This window comes from Pelobates fuscus, chromosome 3 (assembly GCF_036172605.1).
Source record: "Pelobates fuscus isolate aPelFus1 chromosome 3, aPelFus1.pri, whole genome shotgun sequence".
Lineage (NCBI taxonomy): Eukaryota > Metazoa > Chordata > Amphibia > Anura > Pelobatidae > Pelobates > Pelobates fuscus.
Window position 1 is genome coordinate 67,176,960 of NC_086319.1, and position 12,808 is coordinate 67,189,767.

The window sequence follows — 12,808 nt, forward strand, 5'->3', positions numbered from 1 at the left end:
AGTAATACATGGGTTATTTTTGTTGTTGTTGTTAATTTAGGTAGTACAGCTTATCAGCACAGAGATACTGCCCTACGCCAACTTTATTCCAAAAGATTTTGTGGGTAAAATCATGACTATGCTTAACAAAGGCTCCATACATTCACAGTCATCATCATTTACTGGTAAGTAGAGATAAGCATGTGACATGAAAAAAAAAGATCATAGCTGAACAGTTAAGAGAGTGGGAGCAATTTAGAGTTCATAGTGCCCAATGAATCTTCATTTATTAACTGCTGATCACTCTGTCCTTTCACAAATATCCACATATTCTACTGGTAGCATAAGTTAACACTACATATATCATACAGATCACATTGCTATGATTCTCCTTGCTTTCACCATGAAATGTCCTCTATAAGCATCATCACCCGCTTTGGGTAACCTCTCTGTTTTCTATCAAACCATTTTTAAGAGGTTTGTCAAAACACCGGGCACTCCCAACTTTTGTCTGCCAATTGGATGTTGTTGTGTTATCCATTGATACTTGGATCTTGTGGAGATGTCCATATTCTTTATCTAAACACATGCAGATTAGAATATGTTGGTTTTGCCGGTAACATTTGGAGGGTTAGATGACAATTTTTCGAATGTATGTTTACTTCCCCCGAATCAGCATATTTATTTATTTATTTTCAATTTTTTAATGGTTTTATTTATTTATTTATTTATTTATTTATTATTTGATTTATAGAGCAAATGTACCAACCTGGATTCTAGACTTGTAATCCTGCTGCGTTATCATACTGTCATCTGAAGTTCATTAAATATGTAATCCTGCAAATATTAAACTGCCCTACTATAGATATTTTTCATTTTCTAAATTAATGCCTGTCTTGCATTGTTGTACAATCCATGTGCATTATGAATAGAATGGACCTCAGCACAGATTATATTGGTCATCTGAGACGCACATACCAGAAACCTCTTAATCATAGTGAACTTTACCAACCCCAACTCTATAGTTTCATCAGTCTCTTGCAAACTAAAAACCATCAGGGGGTTACTGTTACTCGAGTCTGTGCTGTAGGTCTTTAATATTTTTGTACTTAAATGAAGTTATTGTGAAGTCCCTTGGAGAGTAAAATGCCTGTTACATTATTCTACGATTCTCTAATTTGATAGAGGAGACCTAGTATTCTACACAACATGCATTCCCAATTGCATGTCTCGATCGTTACAAGTAGGCCAGATTTTATGGTTATTGCTAATTAGGCACAAGTGATTCAGTGCTTGAATGTGGGAGCTTTGATTGACACCTTTGTTCACAAACAAAGATTTATCTATTTTTTTTTTTAAATCCTGGTTTTTTTTTTTTTTTTAAATAGAAAAATCTGCAATAGAATATATGCTCATATGAAGAACATATTAAAACATTGTTGCATCTATTTAACATTTATTTTAAATATATATATATATATATATATATATATATATATATATATATATATGCCTAAGTCTATATGTTTACATTACATTTCCTTTTTTTTTATTGGGCAAATCATGTTTTTAAATTCTTTATTAACCCCTTAAGGACACAACTTCAGAAATAAAAGGGAATCATCATGCAGTGCTATATGGGGGTAATTAATCCACGCATGCTTATTCATCAACGTGAATGATCAAGAATTCAAAGTGACTTTAAAATTTGGGCCTAAAGAGCCACACTGAAAATATAACAGACTTGAAGAATTGTTCTAGTTCTTCTCTTGTGGCTCTAACCGCGATAATCTGAAGCAGTACTGAGAATTATGGGGCTCTAGGTCTCAGTGCAGCACCAGGACATACATATCCATACTGTCAGAGATTGAAGGTAATTTTATTCCCAGACCAAAGCCAAGGTTCGAAACTGCTGTCATCAATTCTATCCCTTCCCCCTTACTAATATGCAGTGACAAGAAACTGGTGAGGCAGGCACACTCATGATATCCACAGTTTCTACTAATTAGACATTAATACTCTGAGACTTAAAGCACCAAGTCATATTTTATTGACTATAAGTAGGATTGAATGAGAGAGTACTTTATATTCTGTGCACATTATGCATAGAACTTTGTACTTGCTTCATATTGTAAGTTGTTTGCTTGTGTTTCTGTCCATCCTCTTTGATGGGGCTGTAATTATTTTTTCTTAAACTCCCATGAGTTTCTAAAACATTTTTTTGTGTATGCCTTTTACATTTGTGTGTTTTTAGCAACAGTTGGTAAAGTTTAAAACTTGTTCAAATTCCATTATGACCACCGTATCTCATAAAAGGCCATATCTTCAAGTAGTAAGACTGATTGAGCATTAGTGTTCCCAAAGCATTATGGGACAGTAAAGTTGCCCACACCTGCAAGTGGTATGCATGGAAGTGTGTTCTCCTCACCCCAGTAAATGTTCCAGTATCATATATTTGAATGAAGGTTTAAGATACCATCGGACGACCAGGGACAAGAACCCCTTCCCTACCCACAGTTAGGCAAGAGAGGGACAAAAAAAATACAATATTTTTAAAACAAATACTATAATATGAGAGAAGGCTTGATACAACAAACACTGGTTCCTCACACACCACTACAGGCACACATTCATATAACACACAGCTAAACATACACAGCCATACCGGGGTAAAGTAATTTGGAGGTCACCGGGCATCAAGTTCACCTGGGATGCAAAAACCCTTGAGTCAGGTCTGTTTGTGAGTGTTAACAAAAAAAATAAATTTCAGGTGACGGAACTACTTTAAATACATAAAGTCTACATAAACTTCCCACACATCAAAATTGAGGAAATGTCATAGCAGATCAAATGATGTATTTCACAACCTTTGATTTACAATCAAGGGTGTAACTAAAGGTGACTCAGTCTTTGGGGGCATTAAGTGAGATTAATGCTTCTGTGTGGGTTTTTAACTAATCTGTAGTGTATTAAATGAAGACGTACATGCTTAGTTACACAAGTGAGAGGCGGAAGTGAAATCTGCTCTATTGATAATTATTGGTGTGTCACATAACATTGTGAAATTAAAGGAAAATTACAAAATGCTCTGTCTTATTAGATTATACAGACATTGATTTTCAATATTCTAAAAGGGAATCTATAGTTTTAGGAATAAAAATAATACTATAGTGCCCTCAGGAATGGTAAGACCCTAGAGAAGTCTTGAGGGCGAGCATCAGAAGTAGGAGTACGGACAGAGGATAGTTGTAGGTCGTCGGCAGTGCATAGGGGCCTATTTACTTGTGTATTAGGGAGGGTAGGTAGGTGGGAGCACTGTTAACTAGAGATTTGTAAGCAAGTACCAGAATTTTAAATAAAGGTTAGGGGGGTGAGTGGTGAGGTCGGATGGGAAGATGAGTCTTGCCACCTCATTCTTTATAGACTTAACTTCACAAGTTGGGAACACGTTGACAAGTTGGGAAATAAAGTTTAATACACAAACAGAAGTTAAAAGGACAGTCTAGCCTGAGCAACCAAATCACATCATCTTAATGCTGCTTCTGGAGCCTAACAAATCAAAGCCGTGAACTACTAATCAATCATTATTTACTCTAACCGTTATTTACAAACAAAATAACATGTGGTCCAAAGTTTAGCCGTGAGGAGGCACTGATAAGTTGCAATCCCAGCTCACAATATTTGCTTCCATTACTTGTGAGATCTCATGCAAAAATCACTTCATTATATCCTAAGAACCAATTAAATGACTTTTGTTTTATATTTTGATTGATGACTATTCTGGTTTAATATTGTTCATGCATGCCTGTAAACTGCAAGGTGTGGTTTTGAGTCATTTCTGGATGCTTAGGTTATGGATAATGCAAATAATCTAGTACCAGATTCTCATGGTTATTCAGTAATCTGCAAATAGACTGGTATTGACCGGGAAGCTGAAAATGTGAGGCCATAAATGTTTAGCTGAAAACAATTGGCTGAACTGTAGAATTTGTAGTTTTATTTTGCAGGTTAACAAGCTACAGGAATTTCATAAATAGCTATATCAGTCATGCCGAACTTACTTTTCCGCAATAGATTCCTCTTCTCTCCATCTGTCAGGATCTGTTAATTTCTTCATGTCTTCTCTAGTTTTCTTTAACCCCTTAAGGACCAAACTTCTGGAATAAAAGGGAATCATGACATGTCACACATGTCATGTGTCCTTAAGGGGTTAAAATCATAAGACAAAGTAGGTACTATTTGTCTTAGCATTGAGAAAGTGCTGCTGCCCAAAACGTTTGCTGCTTTAACTTTGTCCTCAAATAAATTGTGATAGCACCTGGGTGTGCACACCTATACTGGATGCGCAGGACTCTTGTTTGTTTTTTGGTCACGACATAGCGAGTAGGGGCAGAATTTACAAATATATTTGGCTGAAAGACCAATCTTGATCTTTCAGCCTTTTGATACATAGCTCCCTGATACCGTGGGAATTAGGGAGTTATATACTAAGCGGCTACAAGATGCAGCCGCAGCACAAATAGTATCAGAGTTTCATTTATTCGAATGAAATTCCGATTCGAACAAAGTCCCGAATTACATCCTAACACGAATGGAGAAACTGTTCTCATTCTGTCAGGACGAAATTTGGTAGTTTCGCCGGCATCTGTCTAAATGACAGGACGTTCGGTAAAAGTGAAAGGAGGTTTCTCTGGAACACAGAGGAAAGGTTAGAATTGTGGGAAAATTACTCTGACCACCGAAAATGAAGCACACTTTGCTCCACCGCTGGTCAGGCGTATGAAACCTCCATAAGATAAATAGTCCCTACTTTGTCTTATGATTTTAAAGAAAACTGGAGCAGACCTGAAGAAATGAACAGCTCCTGATAGAGGGAGAAAAGAGGAATCGATTGGGGAAAGGCAAGTTCGGCATGACCGTGCCGCTTTAAACGATTCTCCAGGCTGAAGTTGAACCAATTTGAAATTGTGCGTTTAAAAGTGAAAAAGTAGTTGTAAAATGAAAAGTCAGTTGTAAAGAATAATGATGGTTAAGATATTCAAGTGTCATTTTAAGTTTTTAGGCTGCTCTTGCAGGTTGATTTTTATATTCAAATGTACAGCATCCTGCTGATTGTCAGCATGTCATCTCGTGTATGTAATGAATGTTTAGTGTTACATGCGAAAGGTTGTCTTTCTGAGCTGCACCCTTAAACTTTGACTATATTTTTTTCTATATATACCGTATACACTCGAATATAAGTCGACACCCCTAATTTTACCCCAAAAAACTGGGAAAACGTATTGACTCGAGTATAAGACACGGGTGGGAAATGCAGCAGCTACTGGTAAATTTCTAAATAAAATTATATCCCCCCCAAAATATTTTTATTGAATATTTATTTACAGTGTGTGTATAGAATGAATGCAGTGTGTGTGTGTGTGTGTGTGTAAGATACCTTCTTTAAAAACAGACAATAATTAGGGGTCACCAGTTAACTGATTGGTACATATGTCACTTGACCAATCTAATTCTAGGAATACAAACCCAGTTTTGTTTTACCGTATAGAATCGAGTATAAGACGGGTTTTTCAGCACATTTTTTGTGCTGAAAAACCCCCACTGGTCTTATACTCGAGTCAATGTCTGTATTATGGCAACTTACATTGCCATAATACAGACCAGGACCGTCGGGCTCATTAAAAGCCCGGCGGTCCTTTTGGGGGCTGAGAGCTGTAACTTACCTTTCCTGCAGCTCCTGTCAGCTCCCTTCTCTCTCCTCCGGTCCGGTCAGCTCCCTCTGCAAGTCTTGTGGTCTGAGTGCCGCGGTGCGTTGCCACGGTAATCCGTGGCAACGCTCTGACCCCGCTGCTCTCACGAGACTTGCAGTAGGAGCTGACCGGACCGGAGGAGAGAGAAGGGAGCTGACAGGAGCTGCAGGAAAGGTAAGTTACAGCTCTCAGCCCCCAAAAGGACCGCCGGGCTTTTAATGAGCCCGACGGTCCTGGTCTGTATTATGGCAATGTAAGTTGCCATAATACAGACATTGACTCGAGTATAAGACCAGTGGGGGTTTTTCAGCACAAAAAATTTGCTGAAAAACCCGTCTTATACTCGATTCTATACGGTAAAACAAAACTGGGTTTGTATTCCTAGAATTAGATTGGTCAAGTGACATATGTACCAATCAGTTAACTGGTGACCCCTAATTATTGTCTGTTTTTAAAGAAGGTATCTGTTGCTCCATTTTTACCATGGAAACTATACTGATGAAAAACTGTACACAGAATACAGTATAAACAGGCAGACACATAATTTGCAAAATGTTTTATAGTTTTGTCTCATTTGGAATTTTCAGCCACATTTGTGCAATTCTTTCACTCCTAACACGACTGCGAAGAGGATGTTTGTATCATCTGTTTAATATGAGTTATGTATGTGTGAATGTGGTCGTGTAAACTGTCTGTAATTTGAGAATTCACATAGCCTTCTACATTGGTAGACTCGGCCGTCCTTTACATTCTTATCCCAAGATACGTGTCTGCGTGCAGTATATTTTCTTGTGGCTGAGCTCAGAGTTTTTTGATTATTATTTTTTTCCCCTCCGATCTTCCAGTTGACAGTATGTAGAATGCATAGTGAGTCATTTTACTTTATTCTACGTAGGTTTTACAAACATGGTTATGTCTATATTGTATTTATAAGCTTCTTTTGTTATTACAGTAACAATTTGTTAAGCAAGTTAAAGGAACATTATAGTGTCAGGAACACGAACATGTATTCAGGATACTACAGTTTTGAAAGCACTGTTTAGCCCCCCCTCCCCTCCTCCTTACTTATAAAAGGTGGTTTTAGCCACCTGTTTTTCAGCGCTACGCTATTGGTCAGCCCCGCTCCTTATGCATTGTGTAGCACTGAACCAGAAAGCACCTCTATTGGTCGTTTGACTGCCAAGAGAGATGTAACAAAGCAGTAATGTAAAATGCAGTGTTTACATTAAGTAGCCTGCAGGGACAAGCTGGAGACTCCAGCAACTACATTAAGCTGACTATAGTGTCCCTTTAATCCTTAACCAGTGCTCCAGGTTTGATCCATTTGTGTGTGTCGATTATATGTCTAAAACTCAAAATCATTTGTTTATAGACTGTTCATTTTTGTTTTGCACAGCCAGGGACCAACATACCTCATATATGCACAACACAGGCTCCAAAATTAGATCACACCAGGTGACCTGTATGATCCAGTTGGACCATATGGTTAAATGAAACTCCATATTGCCTGCAGATAGGATTTATTATTGATGGAAAATAGGAATAAATAGTAAAAATCTGTTCAATTATTGATTCTTCATTTGGTCAAGTTGGTGGGATTTGCAACACCTGACTTATTAGTTCCATATTCTAGGGTGAAGGGAGTTTACATCCAAATCCTCTTTTAGTCTCACTTCCTACCCACAAATCCTTGATACTTCTCCATTCTTCTCTCTCTATCTTGCTTAAATCTACCCCCCTTCCCTCCACCCCGCCTCAAAAAAATTGGTGGTACTGTTGTACTACTGTTTATGAATGTTCTTGTGTTACTTCGGTGCTCACAGGGGTGAGGTGTACAGCACAGGTAAGTGGAAAGATATTTACCTCTGCTGCAAGTTCTAGATAATTGGCAAAGCCATATTACATGTCATGCACATACATGTATTGTGAGCATTTTCTAATGATTTCCTGCTCATAAGGAAATTCACTGTCAATGTATAGATCATCACAGAATTGCGTGGAAATGTAAATATTCCTTAATTTCATTTAGCTAATCATTTGGCTTTCACTGCATAATGATTGTGTCTCTGTAAGTTTACAGTCAGAAACCGCTATGAAATACTATCTATGACTTGCATTTACTTTTTAAAGTTAATAAATCCACTTTTTGGAAATTAGAATCCTATTAGGTGAATACATTTGCATTTAATATTTGTTGACAGCTTTTAGATGATGAACTGCAATGACTACTGAATAGATACCTTGCAAGTGTCAGTAAGGACAGTTAATGTTGTCTGTGAATATGTTTAAGCAATGGTAACAATGAAAAAGGAAAAGCCTAGTGACGTGTGTTTTTATTACAGCATTTATTGTTCCAGTGACTCATTAGAACAAAGCAGGCTGCTTCACGATTTTTCATTTCATCCAGCAATCCTAAGCACATAGATTTAAAAATAAATAAAAAATATGTAATTCTTTCTATGGTATTGTTTAGTGTTAAGTCCAAGAAAGCTTCAGGCACTTTTAGGAGGAAGTGAGTGCAATAAAATGTTCATGTTTATAAAGGTGTTTTTTTTTTTTTTTGCTTTTTAAGATGATAGGCAGTTATTGTAAAATACAACAAAATGTTATTGGTGAAATAAAACGTTCATGTTTTTAAAATGGAATCGCTTAAAGGAACACTCAATTGTATTTTTTTTTTCAGTTTAGTAGATATCCCCCCCTTCCCAAAGGAAAAACATGCATGTATTTTTGCTTTTATTAATTGGGTCTATAATCTTAAAACAGCTGACAAAAGCTGTAGATCTCTTGTCTGCAGCCTTTGCAGGTCCCCTCACCATTTTCCCCAGCACAGACTGAGGAGCCGCAAGCACACTCCCTTTCTAATTTCCAGGCTTCTCCAATGCTGTAATACAGCTCATTGAGAAGTGGGGAAGGCATGTGCACATTTTAGCTCTGTGGAGCTAATGGAAGAAGAAGAATACCTGCCCCATTGACCTTTGTATACATATAATATATTGGCATTTTTGTACACTGTTACAAATGTGACAGGCTCCAGACACATAAAGCACTTTAACAAGCTGAAGTGCTTTATGTGTGTGTAGTGTCCATTTAACCCCTCGTCAGATTTATGAAATGAAAGTGAGTGAAGTAACTTACCATGATGCTTGATTAGAACTGGATGTACCTCTTGTTAGAGAAGGATGAATAAATGCCAGTAGGTCCCCCCCCCCCCCCCTTATTGTTTTTTTAGGGCCCCCCACCCACCGTTCAGGGTTGGGGGCCGGGGGGGGAAGGACGGTAGGTCCCGTCCCCCCCACCATTCTTATCTAGGGCCCCCACCCACCGCTCAGGGGTGGGGCCCGGGAGGAGAGGACGGTAGGTCCACCCACCGCTCAGGGGTGGGGGCTGGGGGGGAGGACAGTAGGTGTCGTTCCCCCCCTATCTTTATTTAGGGCCCCCGCCCACTGCTCAGGGGTGGGGGCCGGGGGGAGGATGGTAGGTCCCGCCCCCCCCCCCCCCCACCATTCTTATCTAGGGCCCCCACCCACCGCTCAGGGGTGGGAGCCGGGGGGGGAGGACAGTAGGTGTCCCCGTCCCCTATTGTTATTTAGGAGGCCCCCACCAGCCGCGCAGGGGGGGGGGGGGGTTTATTAGTTTTTATTTTTTTATGGTTTTGTTTTTTTACAGTGAGCAGCCACAGGCTGCTCACTGCTTACTAGACATGCCCCTACTCGCAGTATAGCGAGTAGGGGCAGATTATTTACTAATACTAAGTAATCTTTACTTAGTATTAGTAAATGTGGCTGAAAGACCAATTTAGGTCTTTCAGCCTTTTAGTAGATAACTCCCTGATACCGTGGGAATTAGGGAGTTATCTACTAAGCGGCTGCCAGATGCAGCCACAGCACAAATTGAATCGGTGTTTCATTCATTCGATGAAATTCCGACACAATAAAGTGCCAAATTGCGTTCTAAAAGAAACGAACATACTGTTCACTTTCAGTTAGAACGCAATTCGGCAGTTTCGTCTAAAATGACAGGAAGCATCGCGGGAACACAGAGGAAAGGTAAGAATTATGTGAAAATTGCTCTGACCAGTGGAAATGAAGCACACTTTGCTCCTCCGCTGGTCAGAGCTGGTCAAGCGGAGGAATCCTCCATAAGGCAAAGAGTCCCTACTTTGTCTTATGATTTTAAAGAAAACTAAAGAGAGGAAGAAAAGAAGAACAGATCCTGAGAGAGGGGGAGAAGAGGAAGAGATTGAGGAAAGGTAAGTTCGGCATGACAGTGCCGCTTTAAATGTTGAGAGACATTCACCTGTTGCTACTCTCATTATCTCTTCTAATACTGTCTTTTCCAAGCCAATGTGTTTTATTAATTTGTTTTCAGAGCTGTGGAATCTGTTGTTTTCTCTTGGGCATAAACCAAATGTGTCTGTTTTTCAGAAGCCGAAATAGACATTAGGATGCGAGAAGAGTTTTCAAAAGTGTGCTTTGAGACATTACTCCAGTTCTCATTTAGCAATAAAGTAACAACCCCACAGGAAGGATATATCTCTAGAATGGCGCTTTCTGTGCTTTTAAAAAGGTCTCAAGATGTCCTGCACCGTTACATAGACGACGAAAGGCTGAGTGGTAAATGTCCATTGCCTAGGTATGTACTTTTCTCAATATGCATTTTTAATGTCTTGAAATTAAATCTAAAAGATCTCATCATAGTATAAGAATAATATAAGATAATAAACGTTGAATAGATGACCAACTACTTCAATCACATGATTTTATTTTGCAAACAAAGTGGAATTATTTAAATCTGGCAATAACTACCCAAATGTCAGAATGGCTAAAAGTATGAGCAAATAATTTACTTTGTCAAGGCGCCTTAGTCAGTGTATACCCTACCTAGGAGAAATATGGGCATTGTATTACCTGGATAGGAGACCTTTGGGCTTTGTATACTCTGGATAGGAGACCTTTGGGCTTTGTATACTCTGGATAGGAGACCTTTGGGCTTTGTATACTCTGGATAGGAGACCTTTGGGCTTTGTATACTCTGGATAGGAGACCTTTGGGCTTTGTATACTCTGGATAGGAGACCTTTGGGCTTTGTATACTCTGGATAGGAGACCTTTGGGCTTTGTATACCCTGGATAGAAAACCTTTGGGCTTTGTATACCCTGGATAGGAGGCTTTTGGACTTTGTATACCTTGCTTAGGAGATCTTATAGGCATTGTGTACTCTGCCTCGTAGACCTTATGGGCATTGTGTACCATACCTAGGAGACATTTAGGTATTGTATGTATTTTCCCGGCCTAGGAGACCATCAGGCATTCTGAACCCTAGTAAGCAAATCAAGATGGTCTACTTTACTTGAGCCACCAGCCACGTGTAGATGAGAAATGCCTGCTAGAGCACCTACCACACAGCTTTTATTTAGTGAGTAACCTTGTTAAATCAGAAAAACATCAGCATGGCAATCTGACAAGACTGGCCTGGTTTCTGATGTCAAACGTAGGAGAGGAAGAGAGATTTGGGAACATTTCTTAATAATTCCAATCCATATTGAATTGCAAAATGAATTAAAAAAAAAATTATCTGATCTCTGAATATGTCCATTTTCCGTCTAACTTAACTGTTTCTTTAAGTTTATTTCCCAAAAAATATTATTTTTAATGCAAAGTTTGTATTAGGCTGCAGAGTCCTTTATTTTAAACATTTTTTTTTATGCTGACTTGAAACTAGAGCCATTGTATGTCTTATGTTACATCAGTTGTTCTCAAACCAGTCCTCAATGCACCCCTACAAGTCAAGGACATATAGGGACTACCCAGTTATGCCTAAGGTGTTTTTTTTTCTTTTGTTTTTTTTCTAAAAACACCTTCAATACAACTGAGTAATTCTTAAATGCTTGATTAGTAGGGGTGCCTTGAGGACTGGTTTGGGAACCAGTTAAATTTTAGCAAGCACTTTAAAACTTGCCAAGAAGTTCTACCATGCAACATAAAATAGCACAGTTGTGTATTTTAACCCTTCATTAAACATTTTCCTTGGGGGAATAAACACCTCCTATTTAGTAAAGGAATTACCACTTGAAAATATATTATTTATTGTATACAGCTTCAACAATATTTTTGAATGTTTAATACAGTTTTCAAAAAATATTTTTTTTAAATGGATTCATAACTTATTCATCTCTTCAGCTTCAACAATCTGCTGTAGAAATAATGAATTTCCCTAATGTCTACTAAATAAAAAAAATAAAAAAGGTTGTGTATAACTTATTCCTGTGAGGTTTTCTGTGTGAACAGTGGTTGGTCACCATCTCATAACTAGCCATGGTGATAGTGTTTGGAAACACAGCAGGTCTGTCCTGTAGACCAGTGGTTTTCAACCAGTGTGCCATGACACACAGGTGCTCTTCATGTCTCCCATCTGAATTAAAACTCAGTCAGTTTGGCTCGAAGCATGCCTGTGTCGAGTAAGGCTGCAGGTGAATGCAACATTCATAAGCTGGCAATGAGGTAAATCGAATAAAAACAGCTGGTGTAACTTGAAAAGTTCACCTGGATGTCAAAGGATTTATAAAGGCAGTGTTCCATTCTGAAGTGAAATAGTAGGTGGGATTATTCTTCAAGTAATTTCATACTGGTAGTATTTTAATCAAACCAGATGAATAGTGCAAATTTGAGCTAAAACAAAGGGGCTTGATTTTGACTTCCATCAGCTTTAACTCATATAAATGAACCTTATTTACTTGACTATAATTTTAAAATTGTGTACATGTTTGTTGTTTGTTTGTTTGTTTTTTTATCAAAGCCAAGATAATTATTTTCTAAAAACATGTAATATTGAGGGCGAGTTTGAAACCTAGAATTGAGCCACACTTATTGACCTCTCACAGGATGTGTCCTATCGTTTTGGCGCAGTGTAAGCACTGAGGCGTGATTGGTAAAAAAAATTATCTTTTTCTCTCACAGTCAATCTTAAGGAAAATATTTTTGTACAGGGCATGTCTCAAAAGAAATTGTTAGGTTGACCTTTTGATGTATTTGTCAGTTAACATGTTCAAAATTAATCATTTAACCCTGATGGGAGTA

At 38.3% G+C, this 12,808-nt stretch overlaps 1 protein-coding gene across 4 annotated transcripts in view; it reads left to right on the forward strand.

Annotated features, from left to right (window-relative positions):
- MON2 (MON2 homolog, regulator of endosome-to-Golgi trafficking) overlaps positions 1-12,808 on the forward strand; it is a 109,601-nt gene that overhangs the window by 80,556 nt on the left and 16,237 nt on the right. For all 4 annotated transcript variants that reach the window (XM_063447148.1, XM_063447150.1, XM_063447149.1 and 1 more), the window contains 2 exons: positions 41-164; positions 10,157-10,364. In XM_063447148.1, the coding sequence (XP_063303218.1) occupies positions 41-164; positions 10,157-10,364 (332 nt within the window). The remainder of the gene's footprint in view (positions 1-40; positions 165-10,156; positions 10,365-12,808) is intronic.